The following is a 20,943-nucleotide window of genomic DNA, read 5'->3' on the forward strand; positions in this document are numbered from 1 at the left end:
TAAAAATAAAAATATATATTTTAAAACTAGTTGTTCAGCGTAATTAGTGGATGGTCAATTTTATTTACTTTTAATCCCATATTTTTCCAGACAACATAACATTTAATTTGGTGTTCTTCTATTACTATTTTTCATATCATATTATTAATGTAGAATATTCATAGACTTTGCTAGCAATTAAAATTAATCTTTACCGAAAAAGGAACTCACTGATTCTCACTTTGGATCTCTCTTCCCATTTACACTGTTTTCATTCAGCAACACTCAAACTCAAAAGCCTTGATTAAGAGGAAACCACATATTAGTCTTCTGGTTGATATGTAAGCAAATTAGTTTGAAAGATGAAAAATGAAAAAAACTTTAACAGGCCATAATAATATATATATATATATATATATATATATATATATATATATATATATATATTCATTTTTAAGAGCTAAAAGCATTAAACGCTTACTTATGAATGTAATTCTTAAAATAATTAGTCTTACGTGTGTTGGCCTTTACCAAATTATATGAGCTTAAAAATTTATGCAAAGTCCTTTCAGTGAGTAATAAAAACAAATTTGAATGTTCTCAGAAGTAGCATCCCGCTTTGTTGGCTCTCATATTACCAATGTAATGAACATCCAATTTATGTTTTTTACGTTGCACTGGTTTTTCTTTCTAAAAACAACACAAACTATTCAAAAACCACAATGAAACCATTCTAGATATATCCACTGCCAACATATTAAGTTCTGGAAACAAATACTTGATTCACACAAGGAAAACCCTCAACCTTCAAACTCATATTTCACCTTCTTCAAAGGGATCTCGTTCAGGGTAGTCACCAACCTGACAGGGAAATGTACACGTAAATGACATTTTTTGCACAAAAGTAAACTGAAATTTAATGCATTTTATGCAAATAAAGGTAAGCAATGAAGTATGAAATACCATAGTGAAATTGCATAAACCTCAACCATTTAGTTTTATATTGCAGCTAATAAGAGTGCTTGCACGATTTCATTGATTTGGTTCTATTATATTTTAAAAGACAGCTTGATTCAGACCATTAGAAGCAACCAACTTCTAAGAATATGATGCAATTGGAGAAAGCTATAAGCGCTTCTGAAAACTTCTCTATTGGAAATATAGAGTTTATTTCTGTAGAAAATCTTTTATCTGTATCTAAATTGGCTTGCCCCACCCTCTATTCACAAAGCATAAGGATACTAATGCTGCAATTAAGGATCAAATATTATCCTCTAGCACAAGTGTTTCTAACGTTCAAGTTTTGTAAAGATTTGTTTGGCTCTGATTGATAAAGTTTTCACATTGGTCATATTGACAGTTTTGGCCATCCAATTTTTTTATTGTCTCAACATGATTACCTTCTCTCATGCCCTCACTAGATATGCCCATACATATATTTGTTTCCAAATGGAGAAAGAAAACATGAGCCATGCAACATGTCAAGAAAAAAAGAAGAGAGAATTCATGACTGGAAGTAAAACACATCTACACCCAACAAAATCTGTTCCTCGAAGTAAAGCTACGAGTAGATAATATAATATGCTTCTACGGACACATTGTGCAAGAAAAAAAAACATGTTGGATAAGAATAGCCATTTTAGATTCTATTTGGTGTAAAACATGTGACTTTTTAATTGGAATTTTTGTCATGATGTTGAGGTTTGAGGAGGGATTGAGCAGCTTCTCTCCATTGATATTCTTTTTGTAATTTTTTATTTGTGTTAATCAACACTTTTATCATATTAGAGAACCACCATTAACATTGGAAAATATCCCAATATTTAAAATATAATTGCAATGTGTTTCTAAACAAACCTTCACTTTGTCTGGTCTAACTATTCCACCATGATTCGGAGGACATTGAAAGTAGCGTACTCCTTTAACCCTGTAACATAACCCAGGAAAATTTTGAGAGAAGTGTTGATGTAATACTTAAAAAAACATAAGATGATAGTTTAATTGGAATTGAGTACACAAATTTGCACACCATAAGTAGATGTAGAAATTGTACTTACATGCCATCATGTTTGCCCAAGGGTTCGTCATATTGTACTCCGACCCAGAAACCATGACCCAGTGATTCTGCCCGACCCACAAATTTTACAACACCTCTTTTTGCCCCATGTTCAACTTCACATCTGGATCCTACCTTAATATTTTTGGAAATTTGGATATTGGAAACAGTAGAATAACAAAATAGCAGTTAAAAAAGATTCAATGCATAGAAATATACCTACGATAAACAATAACATGAACAAGAATATATAAATCACTTTTTCAATGTAATATCTAAACTGATATTACTCTCACTCCTGCTCCTTTCACAGTAAAGAGAACTCACACCACTCTCAAGTAACCCCAAAATCACTCTAGCAATACTCACTCACAACTTCAAAGGAAGATTGTAGAGGTTTACACAAAACTAGAAAACTCTCATTGCCCTTTAAAAGCATATACAAGGCCTATTTATAATTCTGATTCAACAAAACCAGAATTAACTCAAAAACAGAATTACTGAATTCTGTTTTACAAGGTAGTTATTATGACAACTATTACATTCAACCATACAAAATTGCAAAGTAGCATAAATTAAAAAACGAAGGAATCAAAAAGGAAAAGAAACACCAAGTATCAAATAAATAACATTCAAAATTCATCCAAATACTCAAGTATTTGAGGCTACTGCATCCACAAGCAGGTGATAGATATAATTAGTCTCAGTCATTATACTACTAGCAATTGACATTATACAAATTGTAACTTTTACAAAACATTGTTCAACTTACTGTTAAAAGCATTTCAATTCATATTCTATTTAGTTAACATGCCTTCTTTAATTTGTTGGTTAGCCCATCTATTTCCCTTGCTTATTTTCGTCCTATAAACCTTTCTTTATTTCTGGAGCCATCCATCCCCACCCGCTGTCCTCCCTTGTTTAAAACTAGTTTCAGTTGAGCCGAAAACTAGCCATATTTTTCTTTCCTTTTTTTTTCCTACTCATCCAAGGGAAAAGATAAAAAATGTAGGCTATAATAGAGTTAACTTGAAAATTTAGCTTTAAATTGTACTACAGTTACGAGGAGACAGTTATTTCTGATAAGCAGACAGATTTGGCAGCCTTGCACTCGCCTTGTTCTCGTTATTTACCCAAAAAATTATTTGCAGGAATCTGCTTCCAATCAAGTAAGCTTGCAAATATTGTGACTGGATTCTGATTCCAAAAGAGGATTACACCACGAAGTATATGCAAGATAGAGGTGAAAAGCATCCTAGCTAATTGAATTTTGGTGTGGTGCACACTTGGCAGAGTTATAAGTTTTAGTTTAGGAAAGAGAAAGAGGTAGGTAGGAAAAATGGGTAAGAGCTGGACTGGTTTGGAGGAGAATACCAAAATACCTCAAGTATCTAGTTCACCTTCTATCTTGCAATCACACTAAAAATTAGTGGAGAGAATACTAAACAATACACGTTCTTCTGGCTGGCTGTTTATTTCTTTTCTTCAGTGATAATGGTTTAGCTTTTATCAAACTCATACCACACCTCCCTACTTCAGGGAGTATTTCATGACTGCAACCGAGAAGGTTTGCTAGAGCTCAGGGATCACAATGAGGAAGAAAACGAAGAACGTTGATTACTCATGAAAGCTGAAATGGGAGAGTGGAGAATGGAGAAGTTGAGATCTCAGAATGGAGAAGATGCTTTGTATTTGTTTCAGGGAGCAAGGGTGCACCACGAATTTGATTATTGCCACTCCCCGTACATCATAATTACGTTGAATTTTTGACACAAAGTAAGCTGGGCTTGAGCAGTAATGACTTTTACTTAAAGACCAAGAGACTCTTGCATGAATAGATTAAATTATTGTTGAATTCAAACCTTCGCCAACAACACAAGCTTTGGGAATAACTGACCCTTCACATTGTAGGTTATAACTTAAGCTCTAGAACAGGGGCAAGTATTAGATTTATGGTGCTCGTCAGGAGTTTTATTACTTATAGGGCTAGGCTTGTGCTAGTTTTAGTACAAAAGCACATTACCTTATTGTTAGTTTATATCAACGAGAAGGGGAATATTAGATTAGTTTTCTATACACATCTATCATCACGCTTACATCAATCTAACCTCATATTATTCACAGTATCTCTATTCTATTTCCCTCTTTTTCCACCTAAACCTTAATTTCAACAATCATATCAGATAAAATAAAACTTACAATAATATAACAGACAAACCTTGATATTAGCACAGAGCTCTTCCATACTGGTGTCTGATATCTGTGCAATGAACGTCAAAGGTCAATTACCCAAAAGCCAGCATGGGTCCATCTCAATTTTCAAGTAACAGAGATAACAAACTCTAATACAGATAATAGCTTTGATCTGTACGTGCAATCAGAAAGCACTAAAACAGCAGACTAGGAAGGACGAATAAATCAAATGCTCACCTTTGCCTCCTCAGTCGCATGAACATGGGAAGTAATTTTCTCTTTATATTTTCTGAAGGTGTCTGTTACATTAAAGTAAAACATACCTAATAAGCTACAAAGCCACTTAGTATGGAAATAAGACTATAAAATACTAATATTTTCCCAGCAAAAACATGCATTGATGATAACCTGTGTAAGTTGGTATTTTGACAACATACATACATAGATCGCATAAAACAAGATCATACCATTACACATACAAGGGTGACAACACAAATATTTTTACATATGCACAGATCATCTTCCATAGGAATTCGAAAATGAAAAAAAAAAGAGAGCTTTTTTAGGGGACATGCCTTGTCGCTTATTGTAGGCTTCATCGGAAATTTCGTATTTTTCGACCAACGAAGTATCTTCAAGCCAACCACCAGAAGAGATGGAAGTTGGGTCAAGATCCACAACATGCAAACGAAACCTGGTACAAGAAAACGCAGTGGTAAAGCGCGCAAAAGGAGTCGAAAGAAAAACCCTAAAATACAAACCCATTAAGAGGGGAATAGAAGCCAAGGGGTTTGGAATTATCAGAGAGATCGGCGATTTTGTCGTTGCGAGCATCGTCGTAGAGCTCGAGGTGCATGGAATTGACAGAAGTGCCGCATTTTTTCCACAGCTTATCCTTCACACCTTCCACCGTGAGCTGTCATGGACGAAGCCATGTGTTAAACAATGCATTTAGAAGAATGGGAGTGGAAGGGACGGAACGAACCTGAAGCGAGAAGCGGATATCGGCATTGAAGGTTTTCAGATTGGAATGAGTGACCCGCAACACCACCGAGTCCTCCCCATGGAGTTCGATGCTCGACGCCATTCCTTCCCTCACCACTTTCTTCTCTTCCTCTTTTCTCCCTCTGTCACTGCACACTATTTGGATAATGCCGCTACTTTCACACACTGTCTCAATTTTACATCCATTTCACACGGCTCTGTCAATTTTATTATTATTTTAAACATAAAAAAAAAAACTTAGAAATCATCAATGTTTGCATTTATTTCATTCATCTGTATCCCATGTATATTCAATACTGTTGTTAGTCATTTAGGAAACATCCAAACCTTTAAACAAAAGGTTATAAAACATCTAATGTAGCCAACATGAAATTGTGATAAGATTTCGCTGTGATCTTTTGACATTGTGGGAAACACTAGAGGTGAGGTTGGAGCTTGCTTCTAGAATTGAGAAACAGCCTATTTTCCCTGAGGTTGGGAATATTTTCATGATTCAGAAAGCTAATATGGTCACTTACAGAGGACCAACCATGATTTCTCACACTCTTCATGCTTGTGCCATTCTGCTCAAGAGAACTATGGATTGGGATTGGTTTATTAACCTCAGTGCTTCAGATTACCCTCTCGTGACTCAAGATGGTTAGTGTCTCATCTATATAATTGTTTCAATTTTCTGTTCTCCTCATGTTGAAAATATGCCTACATATCTGCTGTCTAAAAGTGAACAATTTCATGAGTTTTTGTTAGGTTTCAAAGTTTTAGGATGTTAAGATAATGATACTAATATAAGTTTTATGATTAAGAATGTTATCTGTTTGATTTTATGATGAAGATATTGTTAGTATTTGGATTTTGTCTTACACTTTAGCTCTATATACAGTGTCCCTGATAAAAATTTCATAAGCTTCTCTACCTAACACCACTCTTCTAAAAAATATTTTTTCGACAAAAAACAAAAGGTTCTGATTCACACTCTATGTGGTTGCTCCTGATTCTTAGATACTTGCACTTTCTTGGGTGTTGTTTTTGTTCAGATCTTCTATATACTTTTTCTGATGTAGACAGAAGCCTTAACTTCATAGAGCACACTAGTCATTTGGGATGGAAGCAGTGAGTTTCTTCTTTTCTCCTCTCCTTCTCATAATCAATTCTGAAATGTAGTTATGCACATAATAATGAATTGAACTATTCCCTTGAGATATGAAATCCTGATATGCACCAAAATGATTTGACCCAAACTGTGCAGGGAAAAACGGACAATGCCTTTAATTATTGATCCAGGTCTTTACAGGACAAACAAGTCTGATGTTTTTTGGGTTGGTCCTAAGAGAACTTTGCCAACGGCATTTAAATTATTTACTGGTTAGTTTGTCCCTTTTGGTTTCCATTTATTCATCCTTAATAAGTTATTACTTGATCACTACTGAAATGGTCCACTTATGTTTATCTGGATTATTGTCTAAACTTTTGCTGTTTAGTCTGACTAGTTACTGACTAGTTTGAGAGTGAATACACTGCTACAATAGGATTATCTTTTTTCATTCTTAAGTGCATTGAAAATTCTAGTTTTTCATGCGTAAAATATGATGTCATATAGCCTTTTCTAATAAGACTTATGGCGTGTTTGATTTCTGTTTCGGGGTAGGGGCCAAGTGCATGCTAAGAACCTCTTCGACCTGCGCTGCCTTCTTCCACTCCTGTAACTTCAGCGAAATTCACTCCTAAGCTCGATCGGCTGAGATGACAATCGGGGTACCTGTCTAAAGTACTCCGATGCTTAAGTCAGAAAGGACCGATCGGTGTATCAAAATGTCTGTTACAATAAATGCGAAATTAAGATCCTTACCAACCTACCTTTGGGCCCTATTTATAGTTTTTTTTGTGGGCCTATGATTAGGGTTCTTTAATCACGGCCCAATGATCTTTTAATCAAGATTATTGACTTGTTTAACGTTAATTAACTCGATTGATTGGCTGTCTGATAATGCGACCGATGGCCGCTTGGCCGGGTTAGTTATGCTGTTTTCGATAAATAAAACGTTTCATGAACGTCTGGCCGACCGACTGACACATTCGAGGGACTTCAGAAGTCTAAAGAGATTGATCGACCGAGGGTTGGTTCATTGATTGTGTTATAGTTAGGTATTACACGTACTTGTTCGATCGACCGGTATGCCATCGAGGGTTCGTGTCGCTCGACCAGGTGCAACCGATGGACCGGTGGTCATGAACATGATTTGTTCATGACTTACTTGTTTAACCGTTTGACCGAGAGTCTTATAGTTTAATGATCGCCTGGCTGGTTGATTGAGCCCATTCGACCGATGGTCTAACAACTTATTCTTAGGCCGTTTGACCGTTCAATGTAATAGTTTTTCAACATTGGCCGATGGGCCTAAGAATTAGATTTGGCCGCTTGACCGAGGGACATATAGTACACAAGCCCCCCAGCCTCGAGCGATGGAGAAGAAGCAAAGAGGTTTACTAGAGCCGTTGTGCCGATTGACCGTCCGTGCGTCCCAACGGTTATCTTGCATCGTAGATCGTGCCTAGCAGTTATGATTTGAAGCGTCGCGACATATAGACCGTCGATCTGAATGTGATCGTAGGGTTCTGGGATTGCCACGTGTCCCATGGTCCCCCCTATAAATAGGTTTGTGTGGCTGTCGTTATTTTCACGTTTCCCTTTCTCTTTTTAGCCGAATCTCCGATCGTCTTCTCTTGCTTGCAGGTAAAAATGTCTTCCAGCGCATCGAGTTCAGACGGTCTGTCGGGTGGAGCGGTTGGGTGGTCTGGGGGCGTCGGGTCGGTTTCCGCCTTGTTTGGTTCGTCCGAGTCGGGGACTTCGCTCGGGGGAGTGTCAAGCGCAACAGGTTCCCCAATCCTCCTAAGTGGCAGCTCTGATGCCGAGCCACCGGTCGCTGAGGCGGTAGAACAGGTCGCTGTTTCTGACGAGAGTGGGGACGTCATAGGCATCGACGTCCGCGACGAGGGGGAGGAAGCCGATTTGCCGGAGATACCAGGATATGACTGGGCTCCCTATGAGCCGCGCACACTCGCGACAAGGTTTCGCTGGGGCAACGACTTGGGGGATCTGGTTGAGCGGACCAGGATTTTCAGCGACGAGGTAGAAGATGGGCTCCTTCGAGTCAAAGTTTGCGCCGACAACGAGAGAGTGTGCCACGGGAAGGGAGAGGCGAGGCTAGATTTCTTCTATGTGTATGCCTGCCTCTTCCATGACTTGGGTTTGATCGTGCCGTTCGCCGATTGGCAGATGGCAGTCCTCCGTCAGATCCAGTGCGCACCGACGCAGATACACCCAAACGCGTGGGCGTCTATGCAAGCGTTCGACGTTCTATGCCGGGCGGCCGGCCTGACACCCACCATGCCTTTGTTCCTTCATTTCTACAAGACTCGACCGACGGCGTCGAAGGGTTGGGTTTCCTTCCTCGGGGCGAACAAGAGTTTGCTCACCCTCTACCTCGCCTCCTACAAGGGTTTCAAGACCGGCTTTTTTAAGGTCGCGATTCCTGGCAAGGGGAGGAGATTTATTTTCGATGAACAGAATCGACCGAAATTTCCATTATACTGGACGGCGTTCCCCCCTCCTACTGATGCCTGGGCTGAAGAGCGGTTGACCCCGGCCGAGCGGGCTGACCTGGCCGTCCTCAAGACCTTGCCCGACAAGATCCCCCCGCGACCGCTAATCCAATGCCTCCGCTCCCCGGGTTTACCGAGGGCGGTTTATGGTTAGTTGTTTTGATCTTCCCGATCGTTACTTTAATTGCAGTTAACTTATCTTCTTTTTGTCTCGCAGAAATTATGGCCCGGACGACCGTTTCTAATGCCGAGTTTCTAGCTCGCGCCAAGAGTCGACGAAGGGAAGAAGATGTTCCTGAGGAGGTGGCGCCTCTTCAGAGTGTTCCTGCCGCACCTTCCACCGGTCGCGCTCCTGCAGCAACCGCTCCGACCGGGGCTTCGGGCGTCGTTTCACGACCTCGCTTCATCGTGAAGCCTCCCGGTTCGGGCGCTGCTGCTGCTGCAGACAAGGGGAAGAAATCCAAGAGAGACGACTCCCCAGCCGGCCGGCCGTCCAAGAAGCACAAGAAGGGGGAGACATCTGGATCCCTGGCTGGCGCTTTCCTCGGCGGTGATGTCCGCCTTGACGAAGAGGTCTCCCTCCAGCTAGGACCTCGAGTGACGGATGCACTGAAGGATGTGTCCGAAGGAAGCCCTTCGGACAGCCGGGGAGCTTACCCTTAGGCTTGTAGCCTTATATACTAAGTTTCCTCACCCCGACCAGAGCAGAATGGAGAACTTAGAAAAGGAGCTCGCAGCGGCAAAGACAGAGCTGAACGAAGTAAAGGCGTCGGCGGCTGACCTGAAGACTCAGTTTGATCGACTAAGCGGCATCAAAGTTGAGCATGCCAAGTGTGCTGGACTGCTAAAGGCCGCCGACGATCGGGCGAAGGCTGAGCAAGCGAAGGCGGGTGAAGCTACCGAAGAACTTCGCAAGCTTCAACGACGCTTCGACGATCTGACCTTAGAGCACATGGCTGCCGCCGGATCGGCCTCAGATTGGCAGAAGAAGGCGAAGGAGTTCCAGGCCGAACTGCGAGTGGCCGATGAGCAAGTGTTTGCTCAGTATGAGGCGGGCTTCCAGAGTGCCGTCGATTTGGCGGTCTTTTACTACAAATGCTCTCCTGACCGGTTCGATGTGCATATGGGAGTAGTCGACGGGAAAATCGAGAGGGTATTTGACCGGCTGGACGAGGTCAATGATCCTCCTGCAGAAGATTGATTTTTATTTTTACTTGTATATTTTGATATAACCGATCGAACCCGATCGACCCTTCGATTGATCGCGTTCGCTCGGTTATTAGGTTATTTTTTGACAAACACTTGTGTAAATTTTTAGCTCCCTGTTTATTTCATCTGTTAGCTCTTTCCTGCTTTCGTTCGTTTATTGCTTGACGTTGGCGATCGGCCGTACTTCTACTGTTTCTTAGCGCTGGCGATCGGTCGCATAATTGTTTAACTTGCTAATTCTGTTTGGCTGTGCTTAGTATTAAACTGACCGGACGATCGGCGCGCATTTGTCAGTTTCTTGTACAGCTGTTTTGATTATCTGTTCTGTATGGTTGACCTTTGTGCGCTCAATTTTAATGTTTAGATCGTTGGTGTGATACCCCGATCGGCTAGGACAGCCCGTGTCACTTATTTACCCGTAGGGTTAGTTAGATCGTTTAGATCGGTGCTGACGGAGTGGGAGTTCCTCTTGGAAGTCCGCATCTCCTCGGTCAGGCTTTGCTCGGGTCCCGTAGGGAGCCCCATCGGTTAGCTGGTTAGAAGAGGTTGCATGAAACGCTCATTTTATTCATAGTCAACTATAATACATTTTGAGGTGCGATGCGTTCCACGTGTTGGGTATTCCTTTGCCGCTCAGATACTCCAGCCGATAGGCTCCGTTCTGCAGACTCTCGGTCACGCGGAGCGGGCCCTCCCAGTTTGGCGCTAGCTTTGTGTTGACTTCTTTCGGGCGTCATTGGTTTTCCTCCATACTAAATCTCCTTTGACGAAGCTTCTTGGTTTGACCTTCGCGTTATACCTTCTAGCCACCATTCTCTTGCATGCTTCGGCTCGCACGACTGCTCGTTCTCTTCGCTCGGTCGTCCAGTCTAATTCCTCGCGCAGTCGTCCGCAATTTACCTCGAGATCTTGCATTTGCCGCCGAAGAGTCGACTCCCCTACCTCGACTGGCAGCATGGCGTCAGTACCATATGTCAGGTTGAAGGGAGATTCCCCCGTCGTCCCGTGCGGCGTGCATCGATAGGCCCAAAGGACTTGTGGCAGCTCGTCAACCCATGCTCCTTTGGCTTATCCCAACCTTTTCTTCAACTCAGCCACTATAACCTTGTTCATGGCCTCAGCCTGGCCATTGGTCTGGGGATGCTCGACCGAGCTGGTCACGTGCCGTATTCCCACTTGCTTATAGAAGTCCTTCAGCTTCTTGTCGATAAACTGACGGCCGTTGTCGGTGATGATCGTGTGGGGGAGGCCAAAACGACATATGATGTTGCGCCAGACGAAAGAGTGGACTTGCCGAGCGGTTATGTTAGCCAAAGCCTCTACTTCGACCCACTTGGTGAAGTAGTCCACTGCTACGAATATGAATTTCTTCTGCGCTCGGCCGACCGGGAAAGGTCCGACAATGTCCATGCCCCATTGAGCGAACGGCCATGGAGCTGTTAAGCTATGTAACTCGGTGGGAGCCCTCTTTACATCATTTCCATGGGCTTGACATCCTTCACACTTGCGTATCATGGATTCACAGTCCTGTTCCATGGTCGGCCAAAAGTATCCTGCTCGGAGTATTCTCGCTTTCATCGTCCTCCGACCGGTGTGCATTCCACAAATGCCGTTATGGACCTCGTTCATGACGTACTCCGCTTCGTCTGCTGATAAGCACTTGAGGAGCGGCGCTGTGAAGCCTCTCTTATATAGATCTTCTCCGATGATCACGAACCGGAGTGCTCGTCTTCTCTCCGTCGGTCTGATCTCTTCGCCAGCCTCGCATCTCTTTAAAAGTTCTCGCACCTCCCCGATCCAGTCTGCCGACCGATCCGCTGCAGCACATTCTCCCGTTGAAGGTCTCATCAGGGTTTGCCTGATGATTGTCTTCAATTGGCCCTTCTCTTTTCCTTCCGCTAGCTTAGATAGCCTGTCGGCTCTGGTGTTTTCCGCTCGGGGGATGTAATGGATGGTCACCTCTTCGAATTCTTTCATGGCTTCAACAGCTTTATGATAGTACTGGAGCAGCAAATCATCCTTAACCTGATATTCTCCCAGTACCTGTCCTACCACAAGTTTCGAATCGGTGTTGCATTTTAACTTCGCCGCTCCTAAGTCTTTTGCTAGCCTTAGCCCGGCGATCAGCGCTTCATACTCTGCTTGATTGTTCGAGGCTTTAAACTTGAACTGCAAGGAGTGCTCAACCGTGAAGCCGTTCGGTCCTTCAATGACGATCCCTGCTCCAGCATTACGCTTATTCGATGACCCGTCCACGAAGAGAGTCCAAATATGTTCCGATAGGGGGATCGATCCTTGGAGTTCAGCTGCAAAGTCGGCCAAATGTTGCCCTTTGATGGATCCTCTAGGTTCGTACTTAAGACCGAACTCGGATAACTCGACCGACCAGGCGATCATCCTACCAGCTAAGTCGGGCTTCCGGAGTATTTTGGCAATGGGATGATCGATACGGACAATCACTTGGTGACTCTGGAAGTATTGGCGCAATCGGCGCGCGGCCGTCAACAGCGCCAAGGCTATCTTCTCTATCTGTTGGTACCTCGTTTCTGCGCTCTGTAATACTCGGCTGATGAAATAAACGGGCCGCTGCTCCGAGGCTTCCTGTACTAAGGCTGCACTGATTGAGTCGTCCGATACTGACAGGTACAGTTGTAGAGGCAATCCTTCTACCGGTCGGCACATTATGGGAGGACTACTGACTCCTTTATCTTATGAAACGCCATCTCACACTGATCGTCCCATTTCTCTGCAGTTTGCTTCTTCATGATTTTCAGTATCGGCCTAACCTTCTCCGTTAGCCTGGGTAAGAAACGTGCCAGAGAGGTCAGTCGCCCCATCAACCGTTGGACCTCTTTCAGGTTTTTTGGACTTCTCATCTCGATAATAGCGGCGCACTTGTCCGGGTTTGCATCTATGCCTCGGGCGGTCAGCATGAAACCCAGGAATTTCCCTGCCGGCACCCCGATGACACACTTCACAGGGTTGAGATGCATATTGTACTTGCGCACCTGGTGGAAGACCTCCCTGAGATCGCGTGCATGATCGTCGGTTGTTTGGGACTTTACGACCATGTCGTCAACATACACCTCCATAGATCGACCGATCTGCTCCCTGAAGTCCCGGTCCATCAGCCTCTGATACGTTGCTCCGGCGTTTTTTAGGCCGAACGGCATGACCTCATAACAGAAGTTGGCCCGGTCGGTGATGAACGCCGTTTTAGACCTGTCCGGGCCATACATGGGGATCTGGTTGTACCCTGAGTAGGCATCTAGGAAACTCAAGAAGTTGTGTCCTGAGGCTCCATCTACCAGCCTGTCGATGCTAGGCAGCGGGTATGCATCCTTCGGACAGGCTTTGTTGAGATCCGTGAAGTCTGTGCACATCCTCCACTTCCCGCTCGCCTTCTTCACCATGACGACGTTTGCCAACCACGTAGTGTATTTGATCTCCTTGATGAAACCTGCTCCTTCGAGCTTCCTGACTTCGTCCTCGACCGCTTTCCTCCGCTCCTCTCCCATTTTTCTCTTCTTCTGCGAACCGGACGAGCTTCTCGGAAGATGGCCAACTTATGGGACATCACATCTGGGTGGACGCCAGGCATGTCTGCGCTCGACCATGCAAAGAGATCTTTGTTCTCCAAGATCACCGTCTTGAGGAGGTCTTCGTCTTCAGCGCTCAGGGCTCTCCCAATCTTGGTGACCTGTCCTGGTTGGCTCCCGATCGGGATCTCCTTGGTCTCTCCTTCTGGTTGCAACCGATCCTCCGTGTTCGTTTGGGGGTCTAGGTCTGTCATCACTACTTCCGAGCGGTGCTGTTTTCGCGGGCGACTATAAGGAGTAATCCTCAATCCCGCGGCATAGCATTGTCGGGCGACTTGTTGGTCCGCGTGCACCGTGCAAATTGTCCCTCTGTCCGACGGGAACTTCATGGCCAGGTGCAGGGTAGACACGATTGCTCCGAAAGCGTTCAAACAGGGTCTCCCTAGCAATACATTGTACGAGGTGTTAGCTTCAACCAAAAGGAATCTAACCCTTACCTCTCGGCCGTCCTTCCTTGAGCCGATCCTCGTACGAAGGTCCATATATCCCCTCGTGTCGACCCGCTCGCCCGAGAAACCTACTATCTGCTCATTGTATGGTACAATCAGGTCCTCGGAGAGGTTCATCCTCTGGAAAGTCTTCCAGTATAGGATGTTGACAGAGCTTCCCTGATCGACCAACACCTTCCCGATCCCATACTCGGCCACCTCTATCGAGATAACCATCGGGTCATCATGATCGGGATCGGGCGCCTTGAAGTCGTCGTCCGTGAATGTGATGGGAGGCATCGAGCGGATCTTCCTCTCGACCAGATGGACCGACTTCAACGCCCGAACGTGCCTTTTGCGAGCTGCGGAGCTCGACCCTCCTCCAGCGAACCCTCCGGAGATGGTATTGATGTAACCCCTCAGGGGTCTATCATGGCTACGATTGCGGCTCCTTCTTGGACTCCGATGTGATCGGGATGGTCCTCTCCTTCGTTTCTCGCGTTCGGGCTCCTTTTTCTTCTCAGATCGGGATGGGGGGACTCTTCTCATCGGGCTTCGGTTCCTCACCGGACTCCGCGGGGGACGATCTTGTCGAATGTATTTCTTCAAGTGTCCCTGCCGGATGAGCTCTTCTATTTTGTCGCGGAGCGTGTGGCACTCTTCGGTGGTATGCCCGATTGTCCGATGGTACTGGCAATGTTTACTGCCGTCGGCATCGGGTGGCGGAGGCTTCTTCCTAACCGCGGGGAGCGAATCGGCGCTGAAGGCCTCTTGCAGGATTCTGGCCCGGGGAACAGCCAGAGGAGTGTAAGTTGTGAACTTTGGTGGCTTCCTTTCGGTGGGTCAGGCTACGGGTTTGCTCGGTCTAGGCGCGATCGGTTTTGGGAGTGCAGCATCCTCCTTCTCCCTCTTCTTTACCCTAAACTCCTGCATATCTTCCATCTGTATGAATTTGGTCGCGCGTTCCCTCATCTCCTCCATCGTCTTCGGTTTCTTACGGCTTATCTTGTCCGCAAAAACTCCCGGCTGGAGTCCATAAGAGAAGTGATGTCGCGCGATCTCGTCGTTGAGACCTTTTATCTTGACCGACATTCGATTATACCGATCTAGGTAACTCCTCAGCAATTCCCCATCCTCTTGTCGGATGTTCACCAGATTATCGACCGTCAGAATGGCCGGTTTCAGGGGCGCGAACTGTGTGCTGAACCTTGCCTTCAAACTGGCGAACGAGTCAATACTACTGGTCGGTAGCTCGGAGAACCACTCCAACGCCTCCCCAGTCAACGAAGTTGAGAAGACTCGGCACCAGATGGGGTCGCTGACGACGTGAAACATCATCTGATGCATGAAGACCCGCATGTGATTGTCTGGGTCGGTCGTGCCGTCGTACTTGTCAAATGTCGGCATTTTCCACTTCTCCGGTAGCGGCGTCTCCAAAATATACGAAGTAAAGGGGGAGGATCCCGATGCGGGGATCAGTTGGCGCGATGGGCGGCCCCCGTCGTTTGCCCCTGAGCTCTCCGCCACCGTGCATGACGGATTTCCCCTTGAAGCCTATGTCTTCTCAATCCGAGCTGGCTGTGATTGCTCGTGTCCTGTAGGGGGGAGGCGGCTCTCTACCCATTCGGCGTCCCTGTGCTGTTGTACACGACTTAACCTGTTTGGGTCGGGTACGGTAGGCGTCGACGGGATTCCTTCTTCCTTCTGCCTTAGGATGGCATTCTCCTCTCGTAAAATTTGCATCTGCGCTTCATAATTCCTCTGCATCTCATCCATCCTCTGCTGCATCATCCTTATCATTTCTCTAGTGTCCGCTTGATCATCAGCCACTCTTCCTCCGTCCATGTTGTTGTTTCGGTTCCTCGTGGTCACCATATGGGTATATTCTCAAAGAAGACTGCTCGGCCCCACGGTGGGCGCCAAAATGTTTCGGGGTAGGGGCCAAGTGCCTGCTAAGAACCTCTTCGACCTGCGCTGCCTTCTTCCACTCTTGTAACTTCAGCGAAATTCACTCCTAAGCTCGATCGGCTGAGATGACGATCGGGATACCTGTCTAAAGTACTCTGATGCTTAAGTCAGAAAGGACCGATCGGTGTATCAAAATGTCTGTTACAATAAATGCGAAATTAAGATCCTTACCAACCTACCTTTGGGCCCTATTTATAGTTTTCTGTGTGGGTCTGTGATTAGGGTTCCTTAATCACGGCCCAATGATCTTTTAATCAAGATTATTGACTTGTTTAACGTTAATTAACTCGATTGATTGGCTGTCTGATAATGCGACCGATGGCCGCTTGGCCGGGTTAGTTATGCTGTTTTCGATAAATAAAACCTTTCATGAACGTCTGGCCGACCGACTGACACATTCGAGGGACTTCAGAAGTCTAAAGAGATTGATCGACCGAGGGTTGGTTCATTGATTGTGTTATAGTTAGGTATTACACGTACTTGTTCGATCGACCGGTATGCCATCGAGGGTTCGTGCCGCTCGACCAGGTGCAACCGATGGACCGGTGGTCATGAACATGATTTGTTCATGACTTACTTGTTTAACCGTTTGACCGAGAGTCTTATAGTTTAATGATCGCCTGGCTGGTTGATTGAGCCCATTCGACCGATGGTCTAACAACTTATTCTTAGGCCGTTTGACCGTTCGATGTAATAGTTTTTCAACATTGACCGATGGGCCTAAGAATTAGATTTGGCCGCTTGACCGAGGGACATATAGTACAATTTCCATTTTCAAAATATCTTTTAATTTTCAAGAAAAAAGGTTGGTCAGATAACTGGTGGAAGGTAATGAAAGGCATAGAACAAAGTGTGAAATTGAGGGAGTGGTTTAACAAAATGTACACAGAAGATGTGAAAACATCTCCTAGTTATGAATTTTCGATTTTGACATTTCTTCATAAATTCATACCAAACATTATTATAAATTTTGACATCTCGATTAGACTGAGAACATAAAATTCGTCAAAATTTGACGTCACACATATCATATCATAAAAAGGAAAAGAAACAAGATAGAAAATCACAGGTACTAACTACACCAAACTCAAACAGAACACAAAACACACTCTTACTAAACAAAATGAAACATAGGAAGCTGAAACCTATTATAGTACGAGAATTTGATTGCTGAGAAGCATGAGGTTATGTTAAGATACATTCTTTAAAACCATAAAGTTAGAGAGAATCAAACATGCCCTTTTCTTTCAATTGCATTCTTTTGTTAAATAATGGTCGGTATCAACATTGCAGGTTCAGCATGGATGGTTTTATCACGCTCCTTTGTAGAATATGTTGTGTGGGGTTGGGATAATCTTCCAAGGACCCTTCTCATGTACTACACTAATTTCATCTCCTCCCCTGAAGGCTACTTTCAGACTGTGATATGCAATGAGCCAGAACTAGCCAAAACTGTTGTGAACAGTGACTTGCATTATATTTCATGGGACAATCCCCCCAAACAGCACCCTCATGTCCTTACAATCAATGACACAAACAAGATGATTGCAAGCAAAGCTGCTTTTGCAAGGAAATTCAAGCACAATGATCCAGTCTTGGATGAGATTGATAAACAATTACTAAATAGGGAAAAGGAACAACTATTCACCCCAGGTGGTTGGTGTTCTGGCAATCCGACATGTTCAAAGGTTGGCAACATTTACAAGATTACACCTGGTCCTGGATCTCGAAGGCTGCGCTTCCTTGTAACTAGGCTAACTTGGATGGCTAAATTTGGTCAGAAACAGTGTAAATAGATATGTTGTGGGAATTTTTATTGTTAAAGAGTTAGAGGAGTGAAACAGATTAAGGTCACTTTAATGGCCAGATATTTCACTCCAACATTCAGTCTATACCTTAAATTGCAGGGTACAACAGTCCTAGATATGAACATAGTCAAAGTTCACACCTGACACCATATTCAATATCAAAGGTGGAAAGAGAGTCACAGTGTTGATTGAGAATTTTCGCAGTTAGTTCAAAAATATATCATTAGTTTCAAATTCTAGTGGTTCAAAGAAAATTATGGTAATTAGTTCAAATTATACAAGTAGTTTCGAATAGAACTAAATTGAAATAGAATTTTATCAACACATAAAAATGTTAAAATCTTCAACCGAATTTAAAAATCTGCAACCACACTAAACCAAGGTAATTTTATTTAATTAGCAATATGTTATGATGTAGGGATACGATATGTGTATTGAATACGGCATATATCTGATACGCATACGTTTATTTTGAAAATAATATGATATGATACGGATATATATATATATATTGAAAAGTCTACCATAATTTTTAAAAACATGATAAATATATAATTGTTATTATGTGTATCCCCAATCAGCACTCATGATGAATTGGGCCTCAATCAGCGCTATAAGGAATTGGGTCTTGTTGTAGGATCCAATATTTCTAAAACAATTCCTTAATGTTTTTCTAGATGTGTTTTATAGTCTCTGCTTTTGTTAATAGAAAAACACTTTTTCTCTTTCGCAATAATATCAGTTTCTTTTGTCTCTTACTGCGTCTTGCTTTCTCTCTTTCGTCTCTCCATGTGCACCAACATTCACCACTTCCGCTTGACAATTTCTCCTCTGCTAATGAGAATCAGGTTTCTTAAGATGGTATCAGAGCTCTTCTTTTGAAGAGTTCTGTTGTGCATCACTCTATTTTCTCTTTTCTTTCTCTTTCGTTCTTTCTTTGTTTCTTTTTAGGGTTTCTTGTCCCTATTTTCTTTCTTTGATGGTCGTGAAGAATGATTCCAAGACTCTTGTTGTTGCTAACGATTTCAATGCCCCACATAGTTTTCTTTACTTGCATCCGAGTGAAAATCCAACAATTTATCTCGTATCACCTGTTCTCGAATCACACAACTATCACTCATGGAGTAAATCGTTTGCCATTACCCTTAGTGCAAAGAACAAGATGGAGTTCATTGATGGGACTGCTTCGGCCAGCAAAGACAGATCCGACCTATCAGGCTTGGAGAAGGTGTAATAACATGGTGGTATCTTGGTTGACGCACTTTGTTTCGCCCTCAATCAGACAGAGCATATTGTGGATGGACAAGTCTAAAGAGATATGGAAAGACCTAAAATCCAATTCTTTCAAGGAAATTTACTTGGTATTTCAAAATTACAACTTGAAGCATCCTCTCTTAAGCAAGGAAATTTATCGGTTACTGAGTATTTCACAAAGATCCGTGTTATTTGGGATGAACTTGACAGTTTTCGTCCAGATTTGGTTTGTAGTTGCCCTGTTAAATGTGTTTGTAGTCTCATCAGTTCTTTTCATTAGAGGAAGATCGAAAACCATGCTATGCAGTTCTTGAGGGGTATGAATGAACAATACGACAACGTTACTTCCCACGTTCTGATGATGGATCCAATCCCTCCTATCTCAAAGATCTTTTCTTATCTGGTTCAGCATGAAAGGCAGATTGGCAGAAACAATTCTCTGAGTGGAAATGAGGTCAAAATCAACAACACCAACGTTACTTGCAGTTATTGTAAAAGGGATGGTCACATTAGTTAATGTGCTATAGAAAACATGGCTTTCCCGGGAATAGTATTGACAAGAATGCCAAAAGCGTAAAAAAGATTTGCTCCTTTTGTGGTCGGAATGGTCATACTGTTGATAATTGCTACAAGAAGCATGACTTCCCACTTGGCTACAAGATAAACAACAAAGGAACCACTGTGAATAATGTTGATACTACTCAAGAAACAAAGAGTGAGTCGTGGAGGAAGAAGATTTTAAATTATCTCAATTTTATTATTGATAGTCAAAATATTTTTATGACGTCACAACACATAAAATTATCTTTTGATAATTATATTCTAAAGCACAATTTTTTTTAAATCAATCACTCATTTTATATGCATACATAGAAACATTTTATGTTACTAACAATTAAATTGATCCTGATTATAATAACAACTACTATAATACTAATTATAATGAGATATTTCGGAATATGTTGCACAAGTTTTCTTTTGTACATTGGAGAGAAGAATCAAATCAAAGAATTCCAAATTGAGCAATCTTTGATTCAAGAAATGAAGGAAAAGAACGGGAAGTCTCAGAAAAAGTAATTCAAAGACTTGAAGAATTAAGTTAAAGAATTTATCAACTCATCCCTCATAAAGAACAATCACGAAGATGTTGATCAAGTTAAGGAAATTCAAAATCCTCTATGGCTATATTTAAACAACTATAAATAGGATGATAAGTTGATCATGAAAAGAAAGAGATGTGCTACAATATACATTCATGTGAAAAAGAGTTATCAAAAGCAAGATTGAAATAATATTGAGTGCATAGAGTCAAAATTAGAGAAAATAATCTTGTGTGAAATACAACTCGTGCTTAACCATTGTAATATTTTTCACTTTGTGAAATTTATCTTGTGTGTTAAAATTGTGCTCTCTTTCTTTTAGAGTGTTTTTCTCATCTTTGTTTAAGAGTTCCTAATCTTAGGGGAAGATGAAAAAGGTTATAATGAGAGAGGTTGATACTCGTGATACCTAGAGGTTGTACTCATTGTAATCAAGTGTTTTTAATATTGGAATATCTTAAGCATTGTGCTTGAGAGAGAACTGGACATAGCCCAAGCGTTAGGGATGAACCAATATAAAAATTCTTTTAATGCTTTATTTATTTACTATTTTATTTCATATTGAACAACGTGCAAAACGAGCCTATGATCTATTCAATCTCCATTCCTTTTAGAGTCATCTCTACCAACACAACTAAACCTTGTCTCAACTAAATTTTCATTCAAACAAAAGAGTTTCCCTTAAGGAAGACAATTTTCACTTAACCAAAAATATTTTTGCTCAAAGTTAAAGAAAGTAGAATT

At 42.7% G+C, this 20,943-nt stretch overlaps 2 protein-coding genes across 2 annotated transcripts; one reads left to right on the top strand and one right to left on the bottom strand.

Annotated features, from left to right (window-relative positions):
• Positions 1-576: 576 nt before the first annotated feature.
• LOC114169913 (tubulin-folding cofactor B-like) lies at positions 577-5,414 on the bottom strand. The gene is made up of 8 exons (XM_028055304.2): positions 5,214-5,414; positions 4,990-5,144; positions 4,804-4,922; positions 4,466-4,527; positions 4,254-4,295; positions 2,037-2,170; positions 1,837-1,906; positions 577-840 (listed from the first exon to the last, which is right to left on the bottom strand). The coding sequence occupies exons 1-8, from the start codon at positions 5,313-5,315 to the stop codon at positions 793-795; spliced, it is 732 nt and encodes a 243-aa protein (XP_027911105.1). The 5' UTR covers positions 5,316-5,414; the 3' UTR covers positions 577-792.
• Positions 5,415-5,589: 175 nt separating this feature from the next.
• LOC114170164 (beta-glucuronosyltransferase GlcAT14A-like) lies at positions 5,590-18,036 on the top strand. The gene is made up of 4 exons (XM_028055644.2): positions 5,590-5,872; positions 6,268-6,343; positions 6,480-6,595; positions 17,331-18,036. The coding sequence occupies exons 1-4, from the start codon at positions 5,722-5,724 to the stop codon at positions 17,831-17,833; spliced, it is 846 nt and encodes a 281-aa protein (XP_027911445.2). The 5' UTR covers positions 5,590-5,721; the 3' UTR covers positions 17,834-18,036.
• The last annotated feature ends 2,907 nt before the right edge of the window (positions 18,037-20,943 follow it).

This window comes from Vigna unguiculata, chromosome 11, assembly GCF_037176805.1.
Source record: "Vigna unguiculata cultivar grain cowpea cultivar isolate G323 ecotype 2 chromosome 11, ASM3717680v1, whole genome shotgun sequence".
NCBI classification, from domain to species: domain Eukaryota; kingdom Viridiplantae; phylum Streptophyta; class Magnoliopsida; order Fabales; family Fabaceae; genus Vigna; species Vigna unguiculata.